Source organism: Colias croceus, chromosome Z, assembly GCF_905220415.1.
Source record: "Colias croceus chromosome Z, ilColCroc2.1".
Lineage (NCBI taxonomy): Eukaryota > Metazoa > Arthropoda > Insecta > Lepidoptera > Pieridae > Colias > Colias croceus.
Genome location: NC_059568.1, coordinates 10,345,098 through 10,364,475, shown reverse-complemented (window position 1 = coordinate 10,364,475; position 19,378 = coordinate 10,345,098). Strand labels below are relative to the sequence as shown.

The following is a 19,378-nucleotide window of genomic DNA, read 5'->3' as shown; positions in this document are numbered from 1 at the left end:
TCGATCTATGAAACAGATGTACACGGGGACACAATGCTTCAGTTATATATTCGTTATTGAAATAAAATTATTCTTTCAGAGTGATGTATTTTTTTTTACTTCCATTAAAACAAACATAACACAGAAAAGTTTAGTTTATCCTGACTTTTTTGAGATCAAGAATTTAGAACTAATTTTTTCTCGGAAAGTTGCTATGCCAGTAGAACTTTTACTTCAAGTTCCATTTTTTTGTAGAAAAACCTTTTCGAAGTTTTGATACAGACGACGTTTATTGATTAGAAATACCACATGGAAACACCAGCTTCTAAATACCTTAATTGGTTTAGCATAATATATAAAAAATACCGTCGAATTGAGAATCTAATCGTGTTTTCCATTTCCGTTACTTCCGTTTCTTCGGATTTCAACCTCAAAAGGTTGGTTAAAAATAAACTGCTTCCACAAATACATAATAAATAACACATTTTACTTAAATGTGTATCTGCATATTTAATATAGAAAATGATAATCACATTTAGTTTTTATTTTGCTGCTACTCCTACTTAAAAGATATTTCCAAATAAATTATGAAAAATGAAAAAAAACTTTCACAAAGGTAAAATAATAGTAAGCTATTATAACAATCCGATACACCTAAACCTAACCTAACCTAACTCTACTCCAAACTCACCGAAACTATTTTGCCATAGATGTCGACCTATAGTGTTAACTATTGCAATTATCTGAATATTAATTTGCGGCAACGTAAACCGTGCCTGAGTTAAACGAGAGGTAAAAGGTTAATTATTTTCAACAACGTAAGCCTTATACGTTTCATAATGGAAGCGAATTAAATCATTTTGCACTTTCAGTGAAAAGCTATCGGGAGTATCTTTTGTTTTTCGTTCAATTATTACTTTGTTCTTTTTAAGTTTACAACGTATCTGTTTTACAGAATATTAAAGGTCTATCTGAGGAAATATTGCAAAAATGCAATTTCTATCGAACAATTTAGGTATAGAGCGATCGCGTAATTGGTAAATGGTCACGGAAATTGGCCTGACCCAGGGCAAAACAAACGATATTAACTTATACGTCGAGCTCTAACCGACACAGTAGCTCAACCCTAAAAGCTCAGAATAAAAAAACAAAACCGATGAGAACTGAGCGGCTTATTCGAAACTATTATGTTGCGCTTTCCTTTTTCCACTTTGGCCAGCCAATCTTTGTTTTTCATTAATTTATGAGTAAGTAAATATTGACTCTTTTATACAATAATATCGACCGCAGTCTTAATAATATAGATAGAGGATTTGAGTGGAATCAAATCGATTGTATTTTAAATTTTTATCATGTATTTGTGTTGCAGGCAAAACAAATACATGATAAAAATTGGAAATAAAGGTTATGTTTAGAGTAAAGGGTTTCATGGGATATACGGAGAGAGATGCATCTTATGGTAGAGCGATTCCGAATCGATATATGTTTGCGACTTTCATTGATTTACACACATAGTTTAACTTACTACAGGTGCAGCAACCATTTATTGAAAATGAATAAAGGTTGACCAATAGAAATATTGACATTAAATTTAAACAAAAAAACAGCCACTTCCCCAGGTCGTGCTCCTCGATAGATAGCGAATTAACTGCATGGTAAAAAAGTAAAAAATGTAAGGAATTTCCAGTAATACCCTTCAAATGCAGCCGGGAAATTACATTGAATATAGTCACAGAGTGTTCATATAAAAGGGATAGTAGAAAGGCCTATAAAGCATTCTCTGGCAGAGCGTGGGCTCAATTTAAGCATAGTCACGTCCGAATATGAACGATTTTAAAGAGCCTTATCTAAGTATTATGTAACAAAAGCTATTAAAACTTTTCACACATAACCTCGCTCTAATTTACAGAATACGAAAAAATAACCTTTTATAAATTGAATTACATATATGAAAAATATAAGGTAATAAGAAAAATATGGTACTTTTTGTATTCAACATTGACTTGAAGGTACAAAAATAAAGCAGGTTATACAAATCATACTTTTTGTATAAAATCTCTTTTTATTTCTATTTTATTCATTGAATAGACGACACACTTATTTTCTCTTAATGAAGTCATGTATCATGTACATTATACCTTACACAATCATACCATCCATAGATAGTCATTTGATACGTTGAATGCCCCAGGCTGATTCCGGGATTCGATATCAAAACAAATTGCAGCCAGGGCTCATTAACGTCATACGTGAATCCTATACAAAACGAATTTAAAAGCGAGCTAACGACTAATACCAAACTAGAATACATCGTTCATAAGCATCGCCAATTAGTGCACGAAAGCAATCAAACAATAATGATAAGCTTCCACGTACACAACGCAAATTCTGCATAAGATTTTTATAAATCCTCGAGTGTACTTTAAAGTATTGCTTTTGACTGGCGAACAAAGTCTATAAATAAATTCATACTAGGTAGTAACAATGACCTTGTCTGAATATTTTATGAAATAAAAGGACCTAATTTATAGTTACCAATTGAGTACCTAATTATGTATTTCTAAGTGACTTTTATTTCGATGTTTTTAAATTATGTAGATATAAATTTAAGAAATAAAAAGTAATTCTTTTTTCTTTTTTTTTTATAAATGTCAATATAACCCTTAATAAAATAAGGTTCTACACGAATACAACTTGCACTATCTACTATATTAGCCCTTAATACTAATTAAGGTGTATAAATTTAAAGCCACAGAATAAATTATAGTGCTTGATATAAAATATTCCCACAGGCACAGGGTTGTCGATATCTAAAGAAATATGACAGAACTATAATCTAAATTTCAATTTAGGAAAGCTTTTTAAAGCCTCTGTAGCCCTTATGCTAGTCAGTTTTGATAAGCCGTATTTTTGTGCCATCCTCCGCTTATACTATTTTCATAGGGCCGATTAGGCATACCTACGCAACATATAGCTAATCAAAGGATCGAGATCTTTTGGTCAAATATTCTTTTTAAATATGACATCACGATACAATGGATATGATGTAGTTCCTCGAAAAAATTGAACTAAATTTATTTAAAACCATGTACTATTTAATACATAAATATCATTGCACAAATCTGCACTGCTTCACACACCGGGACAACTGGATATTCAATTACCAACAAAGGGGACTGACTACTTCTATCAATTTAATGTGCCTAGTGTCACTTAATTATTATGTACAAATGACAGGAAGAGTAACTGCATGTATTGTGATAATATCACTTTAACTTATTTAATAGATGATTATGTTAAAAAAAATTAAAAATTCAGTTGGATACTGTAATAAAAAGTTACATTCAATATATAAATTTCAATGAGTACTTTTTTTTCTTCGGTAAAATATACTTTCGATCTATGGTTAAGAATTAAAATCATAGTTTCATTTTATTTTATTTTAAATACTCGACTATATTCAAGATAAACATATAAGCATAGCTGTTATGAAATATCTCCAAAACCCATATGCATAAAAATTTGATTCTCATTGTAACTACTCCTCCTATTCCTATAATAACATCGACCTACATATTATCTAGAATGGAGATAACATTACAGTGCGACATATCGAATACCTTGGTTCCGTTAAATTGTAGGGAGTTGTACCACGAAACGGTAATAAAACTGCACAGGAAACCCTATCAAGTGCAAGCGAATTTGTTCGCCATCTGTATGTCGCAATATGTTCTCAATATCAAGAAAACCGTATTCGCCGAACTCAAGTCGCGCAAACATAAGTCGAAATCACTCAGATATTTTTAAACTTCCGTCCCGCTTCGTAATGAAAAAGGTAAAGAGATGATAACAGGAATCAGATCTTCAATAAAATAAATAAAGATAGTAACGAAAGATAATTCTCAACAGACTAAAGCGCCTTCAGCTTAAACTTTTCATTGGTAATTCGCGCAACTGATCAAAAGATAAAAGAATTCAAATGCGCAAATATAATGAGTAGCCCCTTATATCTGAAGTATTTCCTGCTTACTTCTCACCACTAAATTCTTATTATTATACTGTTAATAGTACTATTTAGAAGTCAATACATTAAACCCCACTTACACGCTAAATACCTGCAGTCATTAAAGAGCTGCAGCAAAAACCACTCGACAACTTACTATAACGTCACTGTACTTTTTAGTTTTCACGACGCAGTTAAGCGTTTACTAATAATGTATTCCGACCCGATTTAGCTAAATATCCTTAATTCGTTTTCCTTATTTGCTTAATATAATTCTTTGTTGTGATAGTTAATAATATGGACGTAACTGAAGATTTATTTGTTCAAGAAACTAGAAAAACTGGTTCTTATGTCACATTGCACGTTTAAGCGCTAACACGAGGGATGCAATATTCTCACGACGCGACGTTTTCATTAAGTCATTGTTAGACAAAATATACAAACGCTCGGTATAGAATTTAGATGCTCTAAGATATGGAGAATTCAAAGCATCGCCTGAAAGTTTAAGACGCTCCGTTTCTTTTGTCCCACTGGATTTAAAAGTTATACGTTAGGACTCCATATATAAAATTTTTATTGTATGCGTTAAAAATGTTTTAGTAAAGGGCATAACAATGTTGAAGCTTTTGTTGGTATTTAATCGTAACTTTTTATTTCTTGTCTATTTAACAATTCTTGTGTATCTAATTATTTTACATTATATGCTTAATGTTCCAAAATGCAATTTTGCTAAATAATACCTACGCCACTATTTAAATATTATCAGTTATGCAGACGTTCTTTTCATCAATTCATAAAATTTAAAGTTTTAAACACAAGCAGAATAAAATCCGCATACCACAAATGTGCGTCGGCTTTAGTATTCCCAAAATTCAGGGCTTGATTATCGCAGATATTTAGCCAATTTTATTTCGAGTAAAATTATTACAGAGGAATAATCAAGCATGCCGATGTTAAAACTTAAACTATAGGTATACTGAAATTAACAATTATTGTCTACATTGAACGACTCTCGTAGGCTGAACCGGGCACTTGTGACTTGTCTCTTGTTATTTGAAAGCACAACCCTACTTACCCCGATTCTTGATGAAGAACAATTTTATTATTGATTGCGTAATGCGATGAGCGACCACGTTCGCGTTTCATATTGAAGGTCATATCATACATTTCTTATAACAAAGAAGATAACCATCAAGCTACTGATTTGACTATTGATTTGTAATGCCAATGAAATAATTGAAGTGCTTTTATTAAAATGTAAATGTGAACCGAAAAAAAAGGAGGAGGTTATAAATTCGGCCATTTTTTATGTATGTACACCGATTACTCCGAGGTTTCTGAACCGATTTACGTGATTCTTTTTTTGTTCGATCCGGGATGGTCGAAATTGGTCCCTTCGGATAGGCCCAGTAGTTTTTATTTTATGAACATTTTTGTCTGTACTCGATGTACGTATGTAATTTTGATAGCGATGAAACATTATCAAGACATAGAGCTGATTTGATGATGGAATCGGAAGTTGGCCATAGGAACTCAGTAATATATTGACTCAACTTTATCGCGTTTGGGCTCGTTTGATTCGTGTTGAAAAATACACTAAAAAGTTTTAAATAAAAATAACTACGTTAAAAACAACCGACTTCAAAAACGGAAAAGTAAAAAATAAAAAAGATTTGATATTATTAATTACTTTATATTATTTAGATGTGCTATTTATTAAATGGTTAAGGTTTGAAGTTGATGCCAAACACTAAGCTCTTGCACCGACATCAACCGACTTTTCCGTTTTTGAAGTCGGTTGTTTTTAACGTAGTTATTTTTATTTTATTACTAGCGGTCCGCCCCGGCTTCGCCCGTGGTACATATTCACGTTTTCTCTACATAAGAACCATCCTCGAACTTCAAGGAATATAATAAAAAAAGAATTAACGAAATCGGTTAAGCCGTTCTCAAGTTATGCGCTTACCAACACATTTTGGGATTCATTTTTATATTATAGATTAGTGACCATAATGCTTTGAGGACTTGAACTCGTTTCTCTACGAAATTATTATGCAAAGTAATAAGACGTTCAATAATGTATTGTGATGTTCTTTTAATTAACTTCAATACTGTTTACGAAGCCACATATATATTTGAATGTTAATATGATTTTAAATTAAAGTGAAGTCGTAAACATGTCATTTAATTAACTATAATGAGAATAACAGAATACTTAACCAGCTGCAGCGTGAGGCTGAAACGATAGGATATATAGTATTAATTTAATCCAAAACAATAACATTATCGAACACTTGTTTCTTTTTCTTTCTTTGTAAACAGCTAAAGTTCCTTCAACACAATAATAATTAATAATGACAGTTCTGCACGAAACTTTATAGAGTTCTAGAAGGTTCTAGATGAATTTTGACAGTTAGACAATGCACTGCATCATCCGTTTTACACGCCTGTCTGAGATCATGTTTATGTCTGCGTAAAATATATAAACAGTCCCGACACTGTCCAACAAAATTCTTGCAAACTGTTGAAGTAAGTTGGGTAAAATATTCACGAATATAAATACAATTTGTGACCCTTTTCAGAAGTTTGTGTGTGGTATAATGTATACCTACATTTATTGCATATGGCATTTAGTTTCCACTATTCCATTTTGGCAATTATAAAATGATATATAAATTTTTAATTTATGCCCAAAATAAGTTTAAATATGTATATGTATACTTAAGTACTTAACAAACCACCTACAAAACGAACATTTACTTTCATTTATCGCCAAAAAACATATATTTTATGAGAATAGAACATTATCAGCATAAAATTAAATATAAAAGGGACTTTCTTGTGACAACTAACAATTTACAAAAAATACATGAAAATAATTTAATATCAACAAGCTTACAAGAATATTACTCCTTCATACGCGCTAGGATATTAAATTCCCACGAGCAGAAATTTCAATAGACGTTATATTACCATGATGTACCTAGCTTAAGTTGAAACAGCTTTGGTTGAATCCATGCTTTTAAAATAAAATAATAAAATTTAACGCAGCGTGATAGCAGCGAGGATGAGAATCAGAGAGGCATGATGGCATCGGGTTCAGCCATTACTACTATTTATTATAACACACTATAAATGCTTACTGGAATGCACGTCTAAATAATTCCCATTTCATTTTTAAAGTTTATTCAAATTGTCAAAACTGCACACGATAGATCCTGTTACCCGTAGCGTGCAATCATTGTATCAAAAGTGGAGAATGAAAAATACAATTTTCTCTCCGGTCACGAAACTAAAAAATAACAAAGTACAGAAATGTAAATTTCTTTTCTTTTTCCGCTCCGACGAGATGCAGCAGCTTGTGATATGTAGGTACAAACAACGCGAGTCGCGACGCGAAAACAATTAGATTGCGCGGAGGGAATCCGTAAAAAGTGATATAATAAAACGATTACGGCAAACAATACAAGTCAAACATAAACTTTACCAAAGTCTAAACTAGATAACAAACGTTGGTGTTACTCGCTGGAATAAGTATCTATATAATACTAGCTTTCCGCCTGCGGCTTCGCCCGCGTTTTCAAAGAAAAACCCGTTCCCGTAGGATTTCCGGGATAAAACCTATGGTGTACTCAATGGCGGCGAAAAGCTAAAGACCGAGCTCTATGGCGTGACTTAGGAGAGGCCTATGTCCAACAGTGGACGGAAAAAGGCTGAAGAGAGAAAGAAAGAGAGAGAGAGAGATGTCCTTTTTCGGGTATCAAAATATCTCTGTACCAAATTTCATGCAAATTGGTTCAGTAGTAAAGGCGTGATTGAGTAACAGACAGACAGACAGAGTTACTTTCGCATTTTTTATAATATTAAGTATGGATTATAGCGATAATAGGACGTCCTTTTAATGATCGTAGGTGACATTATCAAATATTTATTTAACATTTAACAAGTATATTAATGACTATTAAGTATAAAAATACTTAAGAATAAACATGTAAGGCGTGAACGAGCTACTCAAATCCAGACAAATTTTCAGACAAGAGCGACTCCAGGTCGTAGGTCTTGACACTTGACACAGCAAGAGACAGGAAATTGGCTTTGCTTTGTTGTCGATTGCAACCTGGAGCGTTCGTCTTGAAGCATTCGACATGTTTAGATGTATTGAAAAAACATTTGCCTCATGTATTTACTACATCTCACTTGCCGAGTTCCATAGGATGTGAAGAAGTTTTCATTTCGCGGCATCTTAGCTATAGCGCGGGTGTTAAAAGTTTAAAGTTTCATTAACTTTATCTCTTCGATGCCGGTATTGCAGCTATTTAGTTTTGATATTATGATAGTATGCTGCAGCTGTATTGACTGATGAAGCGTGGTACATATACCTTTTTATACAACGATTTTAAGGTAGCAAATTTTATTTACTAAATCGACATAATCATATCAAGTTTTTCGAAACATATTTATTTACATTGTTAAAATAAATAAATTTCCATCCTGTTAAAATTCAACAAAATATGAGTAATGAATTAAATCTATAATATAAAAATGAATCGCAAAATGTGTTGGTAAGCGCATAACTCGAGAACGGCTGAACCGATTTCGATAATTCTTCTTTTTATTATATTCCTTGAAGTACGAGGATGGATCTTATGTAGAGAAAACGTAAACATGTACCACGGGCGAATCCGGGGCAGACCGCTAGTACAAAATAAATTTACAGTAATAGTGCGGCTTATTTAATTTCGATTTTAAGTAAAATATCTACAAAAACAATTAACACGTTTTATTTGATTGTATTCCTCAAGTCCACCTCGGTAATTGGAAAGCCGATAAAATTTTGAATTGATTGTTCGCGTAAATAATACCTTTTGTACAAATATAAAATCAAAGGATTCTGCTTTCATACAGCTCGTTAGGCAAGAAATAAATACCAATGGTTTATTCAAACCAAATATTTAGCTTTGTGTCGATATACTAGTTTGGGTTTGTGAAAATAAATGTTAAAAATACTTTGAAAGCAAAAAATGTGCTATTATATAAATGTATTTAAAACTAAAACGCTTGAAAATTGAATTTCTTTTACGCGACAAAATGTGATTAGTTACGTACATTCCGATAACAGAATTAAAGGTAAAGCAGAAATTTTTAATAAAATTCTTACTTGGAGTTAATAATAAAATATATTTTGCTCTGACTGATATTATTTTCAGTATAAACTAAACATAATTTATGTAGATTGTAGATATGTAAATCTCCAGCATACTGCCGACAGCTGGCCTCCATATGAGTGAGTCGCGGAAGATTCGGCTTAGTTTTCTTTACTAACGCTATTAATTATAATTAAAATATCGGCGTGCATCTCGAAACCACTTTGTATTATTTTACGTGTAAATAAAATATTGCGAAACTTCAGACACGCCACAGATTTTAATGAAGTAAAATGATAAAATAAAAACTATCCATCTTCATTAATTATTGTGAAAGATATTCACGTTATTATATGCCAGGCTTTGTATTTTAAACAAACAAATATAATAAAAAAGGACTTTTACAATTTCGTATCTCTTTCATTTGTTACTTATTACGCCTTTACTACACCTACGCAATTGTATGCGGCAGCAAATCTCTGCGAAACTACTGCGTAGCGAAATATCTGCGGAACGTTAGTACACAGTAATGTTTTCGCAACTTTTTCGCAATGATGCCATTGTAATTTTCTCCATGTTTGAAGTTTTCTCCATGCTACCTCTTTTTTGTACGTATTATTATAATTTGTGTGTCCAATTGCGTATAATACGGGATAATCTCGAATAGAATGCAAAAATAATTCAGTATTTTCGGCATCCATGGCGCTAAGAACTGTCCTCACCGACATAACGTGATCTGACGCTTTGCGATGCGAAACATCACTAGCGAAACTTATGCGTCTGTGTAATGGCCATTTCGCAGTTCCTTGCGAAACAATACTGACAAGGACGCAACTATTTCATCTATCTATGTGCTAGAGTGAGACATATCATATGCGAAATCCTGCCACACTACTGACAGATTTTTCGTTGTTTCGCTGCCGCTCGCGAATGCGTCGGTGTACTAACGGCGTTATAGTTTCAATTGAGTGAGATGCAACATTGAACATTACTAATAGTTATATCTATACTAATATTATAAATATATATTTGTTTGCTTAAACGCGTATAATCTCTGGAACCAATTATTGAAAATATCAGGTATGTCAGATAGTCCATTTATCGAGGAAGACTATAAGGCTGTATATAATATGTTCTGTGGGCTGTATCATACTAAGGCCAATAGAAGGGAAGCAATGCGGGTAAAACCGCAGGGCACATTTAGTCTATTATAAACGATTTTTACTAAGACAGATTTAAAACGTGCGACTTCGAGGAAACTTGAGTAAAATGCATTTGATAGTCAACTAATTACCAGTTCAAACGGTCTGATGTATAGTAACAGGTTAAAGGTAAGATATAATTAACTTGACGAGCTAGTCAACAGTCAACACGTCTTGCGGGAATTTAATTACCTCTATATTCTACTGTTATTAATAAAAGATTATGATTTTTATTAAGTGCTGCTTTTATAGTGTGTTTAAGATGTAACTACTAAAAAATTGTTAGTTAAATTAGAAACAAAATTATTAGACAATTTAAAAAACAGCATCTTGCACCGCGCCATACCATAACGACCAATCATACAATTTTGCTTAGCCATAAGTTACATAGATGCATAACCCATACCATATACTATCAAATCGATACTTCGCAATTCTAGCGAAATTTTTATTACAATATTATAAGCCAATTTTGAACCGGAATGCCTTCCGGTTCGAAGGGACACACCAGCTAAGAAATACATACATACATATGTGCCTATATAAAGTCTATCTCTATCCAATAGTTCTCCTATTTTAGTACGGTCATCTTCTAAATGCACAATATAATATGCAAAAATAAACAACAACTACTAAACAGTTATTTTCTGAACAAATCGTATTTTTAGCGTGGATTTTCAACATTATGATGATTTTTAAATACACTGGTCATCAAAAAAATCGACCTATGTTTGCTATTTATCGATTATTTCACAAATAAGTCGTCTTATATCTGTATTTTGTTGTAAGGGTTTGATAACATGTAAATAAATCATTATGTTTGTCGTAAATTTTACTGTATTTAAAGATTCTTAACAAATTTTTATACAGAAATACTGTACAGTGTTGATTTGACGGTTTACGGCGGGACAAATTATGCCCGTGTTCCCAGTTCAAAATGACTTTTTTCGGGATCTCTTGTTCATAACGTTAAGTTTAATAATTGATACTGTAGTTTAGATCAATTTTGTCTCAAAATAATGTATACTACTGTAGCTGAGGGGGCCCAAACTCTGGCTCTACTAAAAAGGGGTTATGTCAACTTGCCTTGGCTAAAAAGTAAAATCTGATCTGTTTTGCAGTTCAGTGAGTTTACCAAAGGTTTCTAGAGATTGGGCAGTATCGATGAAAATATTGATCTGCAAGAAATAGGGTGGCAACTCAAAGGGACGACCCCTAGATAATGTAATCAACACTACAAAATCGACATCTGTCTGGTGTAGATCTCTAGTGACGCCTGCGTGAAGATAAGGAGGTGGGTATAAATGACAGAACTGTTAGAAGAAGACTTTGGGAGTAGAATCCATGACCACACAAGCCAGAAACAGGGCCACAATCAGCCACAGATCATCGACAAACCAGACTTCAATTGACTCGAAATCACGTAAACTGGACTATAGGCCAATGGGAGTTACTTTTGAGTGACAAGATGCTAATGATTTTATATGGTGCTGATAGACGTCTTTATATCATGCGATGAACGACCAGATGAACGATTTGTTCAGTGCTAGGTAAGAGAAACACGGTCGATTATGATGGAGGCTCTGTAAAGTTCTAGAGTGGCAATTCTTTGACAAGACGCACGGAGCTTGACAATAAAAAGATGCTCATTAAATGCTGTTCAATACATCACCGAGGTTTTCGGCTATCATATGGTGTAATATGCCGGCTGTATTTGCAAAAACTTTGAGTCTATGCATGATAATGCTCGGAAATACGTAGAGCGAATCGTGATCCAGTATTTAGAAGAGGTCCGCATTAGAGTTACACTCTGGTTAGCAAAAACTACTTTTACTTTTTATTTTTTTAAATTTTTTAATTGTCCCACATGTGCAACCTTCGTTGCATTAATAACTTCAAAATTAAAGTTGCTGATTTTATTTTTAAATCCTACCGTAACCTACCGTAAAACGTAGTATCTCTCTTTTGTGTGTATTTATTTATATGTATGTTTATTAATTTTTATTATATTCGTTACTATACAATTTTCTTTTACTTATATGTATGATATTTATAATGTGTAATATTTGTTTATTTTATGAATATTATTTCCATTCCTCTATTTCGGTCTGTAGCTGTTCTTCAAACAAGGGGTCCACTTAAAATCAGTGCTATGCCGTTGATGGCACAGCTAAATACTGAGTTGGTCCCTTTTTGCTAAAGGTCTGCCACACTTTTGTCTCTTTCTCTGTTTTTAAATTTCTTTTCTTTTATTATATCTGTTGTTGGCCTTTGGTAAATAAATTCTTTCTTTCTTTCTTTCTATGTGCTCTGTAGGTTTACAGACTGTAGGTGGGACAATTAAAAAATAAAGCTTAGAGCTCGTAATTCTGCCCCTACAACAATAGGAGACCTGAAAACCGCCATGAGGGAAGAATGATAACGAATTTCTCAAGAGACCATCAAAATCTTGATTATTTCTTTGAAATGGTGAACGCAGGCTATCATTCCAGAAAGAAGAGAAAGTACTGAGTATAAATTCGAAGGAAACGTGATCATAAGTTTCATGATTAAAAAATAAACTGCATTTAAAATTAAATAAAGTAAATGCTGAAAATTGAGGATTTTGATCTTTATTCGAAATTGACAATTTTTTTTATTATGTTAATGATTTTGTGTTTATATTCGTGTAAATTTGCATGTTTAATTAATCAGTTCAGTTAACAAAAAATTTTTTCTTTAGTTTGTGAGAAAACCGCAATTTTTTCGTAAAAATGCAGGTGGGTCGATTTTTTTGATGACCAGTGTAGTTATATCTTTTACGTTACTAGTTATTCAATTCAATAAAGTTGTAAGGTGGAAAAATATTTACTATACTTTATAGTAGTTACATACGTTTCGTTTTTAAGGCTGAACTTTTTATTTATTTTGCTTTATTGTGATTTTTTTTTTTTTAATAGTGGAGAATGCATTTAAGCATACCCAGGGCACTCGGGGAAAGAGCCCTGGGTTATGTCGGACTCACCCTGCTGAGTGCAGGGACCTACCGACTAAACTCCACTGTGTTCCGCCGTGCCGCTTTATAGACGGGGCCGCGGGTATTCGGTAGAACCGCGTCCGCGGACGCTTTATTGTGATCCTCTATAACAGATCAACGAGAGTGAAATGGATGTATATTTATTTATTTAACACTTTATTACACATATTATTTTTATAAAGTTTAAAAGTAAATACTTAATCTCATAGTTACAGCTTTAAAATGTGTACCGGGGTGGCCTTATCACTTCAGAGTGATCTCTACCAGGCGACTCCTTAGGCAAAGGACAAGACGTGTTTTCTGTATAAAAATCTTATTTGAATAATCCAAAAAAAATCTAAACAATATTTTATAAACATACTTATTACTTAATTAATAATTAATATTATATACCTACTAAATGATAAACATACACATATTATAAAATAACAGTTATTAATTGCTTAAGGTATTAAGGTCACTACTCAGAGCCATATTCCAGATCTAAATAATATTTTAAATGTATTAGACGTTTATAAGAAGTTAATTTAAGTTATATTCTAAATCCAAACAAGTAAAATATACAACATGATACAAGTACATACAATATACTTTTAGAAAATGTCAACCTCCTCATTCGTGAAGTCAATTATTAATAACCCAGCCGCTGATTACCAAGATTTGCTCGCAATGCTTGATTGCGTTTAAGATGCAAGTTTATCTCAAAGGAACAAGACTGGGAAATAGCATTATGAGTTAACAAAGGATTTGAAAGATAAAGTGTAAACAAATTTGAACAATATTTTGGTCGCTTGTTAAAGAGATATAAAATAGAGACAATAAAATTTACAGAGTTATGGAAGCTACAAAACATTTACAAACAATGAAGAAAATACGTACAACAAGACGGGGTGTGTTAATTACACGACTGCCCAAAAAGAGGGCAACAATTTCAGGTTACATGTTTCCAATTTTCCGTTCCACGATACCATCTAAAATATACCTAAACGGATTTATATGTATGAGGCATTGTACAACTGTCTCCGTTATACAAATTAAATAAGGAAGGCTGGACTTATGTTTTTGCTTTTCCAGTAATCAGCTCTTATCAAGCAAATGAAGAACGAAAAGCCGTAAAACGTAGACATAAACTAAATGAGGAAATGAGGTCCCGTGTTGGGCTCGATACACCCTGACGTAGTACATCTGTTTCACGTATCCATTAATTTTCCGGTCAAGTAGATAATCTACATGAGCTTTGATTGAAATCATATCTAGCGGGCTATATTGAGAATTTAATTCAGTAAGTTGAGGTAATAAAGATAACCGCAAAGTAGCGGTGACGCAAATAATATCAATGCATGATAATTGATGCATTATAAATAGACTAGCTGCTCCGCGCGGTTTCACCCCCGTGGCTCCACTCCTGTTGGTCGTAGCGTGATGATACATAGCCTTCCTCGATAAATGGGCTATTTAACAGTGAAAGAATTTTTCAAATCGGACCAGTAGTTCCCGTGATTAGCGCGTTCAAACAAACAAACAAACAAACTCTTCAGCTTTATAATATTAGTATAGATAAATTTGCAAATAGGATTAATTAAAACTAAAAATAAATATTATGGCGCTTCAGATTTATTTCAACGCCGACATCAAAGAAACAGCTGGAAACAACATAGGTAGGTAGGTCTTAAGTGCTTAAAATATATAAACTGAATTATTTGAATAATAGAAATAATATTTAAATAATATAATAAAATAATAATAATTTTTCCACTAAGTTAAGACTAGAAGATTTGTGCACATCTAATAGCCGTTTTATTTATAGTCTGATGGCACGCTGCACGATCATACAGCAGACGCGTAGTTTCTAACGAATAGTTATTGCTGTACATTTTATTTGTAGATACGATTACAAGTGAAATATTCAAAATATGCATAACGCGAAAACAATTGTGGTTAACTGTAACTCTTAGAACTAGATTTATGGTCTATTTAAGGTATTCTCTTTTAAATTCATTACAAGCTATTTATTTTTAAATTAATTAAGCAAATGTAGGAGATTCTTTGTTCGCTTTTATGCATCTTTTTATGTATCGATATTTTCGCCAATTGTGAACCGATGAATCCTTTTGAAGTGGAACTTCTTTAGACGCGTTGAGAGAAAAATTACAAGGTCGTGTCATGTCTATACAACATATTATAAAATCGTATATATACTTATTCCGTCACGTCATGGAGTAAGGTGACTCTTTGGAATCTTTGAATCTTACCAAAGAAGTTTCACTTCTGACACGTGTGCTCGGCTCACACGCTCTTTTTTATTAATTATGTATACTTACCGTAGAAAAATATAAAAATATTTTTTACGTTTCTATATTGGCTCTTATATCTAAAAGCAAAAGTTGCGCTCCTTAATCTGTACCATCGTCAATGCAACCCAACCACATGTGAAATGGATTTATACTAAAAAGACGCGCTTGAATGTACAAGTTCTAAGCTGACTTATCACGAATCACGCTATTGAATTTTCAATTCATAAATGTTTAAATGTATCCATAGAGGAAAATCGTATATATACGTACTTAATGATTCTATACCTTCTCTCACTGAATGTCAGAGCTTTATCTTTTTATCTTATAATATTTCAGCGTTTGATGAAATTTTCGTTTGATGGTAAGCTTATAAAGGGAGTTTGGTGATCTAGGATATAACACGCTTTCCTTATTATTACTTTTGAACATTACTTTTGAATTTAAATACCTACATCGTATGTATTTTTATTTAATTTATTTATAACCTACGCCGCTGAAAGTTCAGTCGCCGCGCCCCTAGAACTTCCTTTCTTCATAATATGATCTTGGCAAACTGAAAGACGGCAGCCAGTTGAGATTTCCGCTCTTCCTCTTTCTCCATCTAGAAATCTTTTTAAATATCCACTTACTTGGTTTCGGGTAAGAAGCCGGTGTAACAGTGTAGTAATAGCAGTAAATACCGAAGGCCAGCGCCAGAAACGAAAGGATCAGGAATCGGGTTGAGAAGGGCCGGCACCGGAGTAACCGTAGCGACCGCATGGTGACTGTTTGACAAAAATATTTTATTACTATTTATTTTTTCTTTTTTGCACTTTCAAAAAGAACAAACAGATAACATTTAAATCGCTTTAAACTAAGCACAACAGTATTATCGCTTCAGAAAAATGTATTCTAGACATTGTAGAATATTATTAATTACTCTTTATTTACAAAGTGAGACAGATAAGGCCCGAGTATTTTTGTAAAGTGCACAGAAACTTTAAATAACGGCGCATTGTTGACCGACATAATAGGTATAAATAGTTTTTCCTCGTAGTTATTTACGTATCAATTTATCGTGCCTATATGTGATTCGAACGGGGCATATAATGCAATGTATTTTAAAGTGGAATACTTAAATTGGAGGGCAACTGAAAAGGATGTTTTTCTATAAATGAGAATAGATTATTATTTATCAATAACGATATGGTTTATTTCAATAATTACATATAATTACCGGCATAGCATGGATTTGTATTTTAATTTATGGTCTCCTTTTAAGAACATAAAAGTTGAACCACTACGCGCAACTATTGCGTGATTTTGGTTCGGGAGTCGGGACGGATTTTTCATTGCATTTAAAATCCTAGAGAAAATAGGTAGTAGGATTATAAACGATATTATAACATCCAGTCGCAAATATAAAATATATTTTCGCAAAGCAAAACATTGTTAGGTTCATAGTTTTGTTAGATATAAATTGGTGCCATGAAATATTATATTGTAATAGGTAGTATTATGACAAAATTTGTATTCTTTTTTATGTTGTATCTTGTGGTAGATACAAATTGGTGTAAAAAATGACAATAAGAATTACAATAATAGATTTTTTTTTTTAAATGAATACCCATTAGGTAAAGTTTTTCGAAAAATCATTTTTAAGATTAAAATATATAAAATGCAACTGCTTATTTTATTTTATTATAATTTTAAATTTATTACATACTTTTTGGCTGTTTTATTAAAAAAAAACATTTTTGTTTCTTAATTTCAATGCTGCCATTTGATATTATTAAAAATTGGGCACCACTATAGTACAAGGTACAACGTACCACAATAAAATAATCAATACAATGTACAAATATTTTAAATACATGAATTAAATACAAACTTGTATTTTTAATACAGTATAAAGTTTGAGATGCTCTATACAACATTGTAAGGTAAATGGAGCCCGGGTTATTCGCAGGAAACAAGTTCAGATATTATTTTCAAAGGGGCTGCTTTCAAAATCATTCACATTGTATAAAAATAGGGCAAGATGGGTACCATTTAATGGCACTTTTAATTTTTTACTCTTTTACAATTTAATGAATTAAAATCAAAAATATACCCCGGTAGGCTAACCAACATATTTACATGTGCTCCTGAAATACATAGGTACATCCAGTAGATAGAGTTTCAATTTTGAAGAATCAAAATTAAATCTTATTCTTCTGAAAGATTATTTAAAACAATAAATTTATATAAAATAATATTATACATTAAAATAAAACTAAAATAACCAAAAAGTGGAATTTTGAAAGTGTATTTATAATTTTAAACTTAACAAAAATTTTAAACCCACGATCATAGATCATGAGTAAAATGCTTCCAATAATTTAATTAAAAATTTTCAAGTAACATAACCATTTTTTTTTTAATTAATTCTACGTAAGTTTATTACTTTATTAAGCAAACTTTAAACTTTTTAGAGTTATACAATCGCTGTGCAGAGCATAAATTCTTATAATTTAAACAAAAAACAACATATTTGCGTGAAAAAAATTGAACATCTTAAAGCGTACAACTTTGGTACAAAAACTGAGACCACCACATTAACCTTCCTAAAACTTGTAAACATGTAAACAGTTTAAGATTCCAAGTATCGCATAAATTAAATACTTACGTTTATAATGATTTTTTGAATGTAATAAAGTTTCTTGTCATTTTAATTTCAAATTGATAAAAATTAGCGGCAATAATAATGACGATAATAATTGAACACTAGTCGCAACAACAAACTCACGCTAGTCAACAGCGAGCGCTGCAGTACACCGAACAATACCGATTGCTGTTCGGAAATCGGCATCTGACTCTTCTTTCTTCAACAGAAATACAGTAGGGCATAGATACAAGCAGTTTGGTTATCTGACTTCAGGTATTGCCAACTACAAACTGCTGTACTTTGGGAGCACCTAATTTTAATAATATAAAGTGAAAAAACTAAAACCCAACTACGACAATAACCGGCGCTGAAAAAGTATAAAACAAGATTTCAGAATACTGAACTGAACAAAGTTGCTAATGTAGTTGCAAGTAAATGGACACAGTAGACTCTACCAAGATGCCTTCGTTGTAAATTGACAATAATGTCATACAATACTATTCTGAAGTATGCAATATTCCACTATGTAAAGATAAATTTTGATGTTTGGAAAGGCGTAGCTTCACACCTTACATAATATACCTATCTACCGTAGCACTTCAACAACGTGTGACTACGCCTTTCCAAACATGAAAATTTATCTTTACATAGTGGAATATTGCATACTTCAGAATAGTATTGTATGACATTATTGTCAATTTACAACGAAGGCATCTTGGTAGAGTCTACTGTGTCCATTTACTTGCAACTACATTAGCAACTTTGTTCAGTTCAGTATTCTGAAATCTTGTTTTATACTTTTTCAGCGCCGGTTATTGTCGTAGTTGGGTTTTAGTTTTTTCACTTTATATTATTTGTACTATTTTGGTGTCAAAGTGTATTTGGGGGCATAATATTAACAAAAGTTAAACTGATGAACTAATAAAGAAGCTATGGACGAAAAGATGTGAATTATATGCAATCAGCCCATGAATACAGGTAAAGTCACGAGCAAATGCTAGTAATATATATATATATTCAAAATGTACAAGGAAAGCGCTTTCAAATGATACCAAACACGGGATATTTATCTTAACTTTATTTTTTTACTCTGTATGTTTTGTCCGATAGAGGA

The 19,378-nt window shown here is 32.3% G+C and overlaps 1 protein-coding gene across 1 annotated transcript in view; it reads right to left on the bottom strand.

Moving 5' to 3' along the window:
• The window catches only part of LOC123705604 (alpha-mannosidase 2), a 67,906-nt gene extending 49,466 nt beyond the window's left edge, over nucleotides 1-18,440 (bottom strand). Inside the window, exons 1-2 of the mRNA XM_045654473.1 lie at nucleotides 18,286-18,440; nucleotides 16,268-16,402 (exon numbers count right to left, since the gene is read on the bottom strand). Coding sequence (XP_045510429.1) covers nucleotides 16,268-16,397 — 130 coding nt within the window. The 5' untranslated portion in view covers nucleotides 16,398-16,402; nucleotides 18,286-18,440. The remainder of the gene's footprint in view (nucleotides 1-16,267; nucleotides 16,403-18,285) is intronic.
• Between the last annotated feature and the right edge of the window lie 938 nt (nucleotides 18,441-19,378).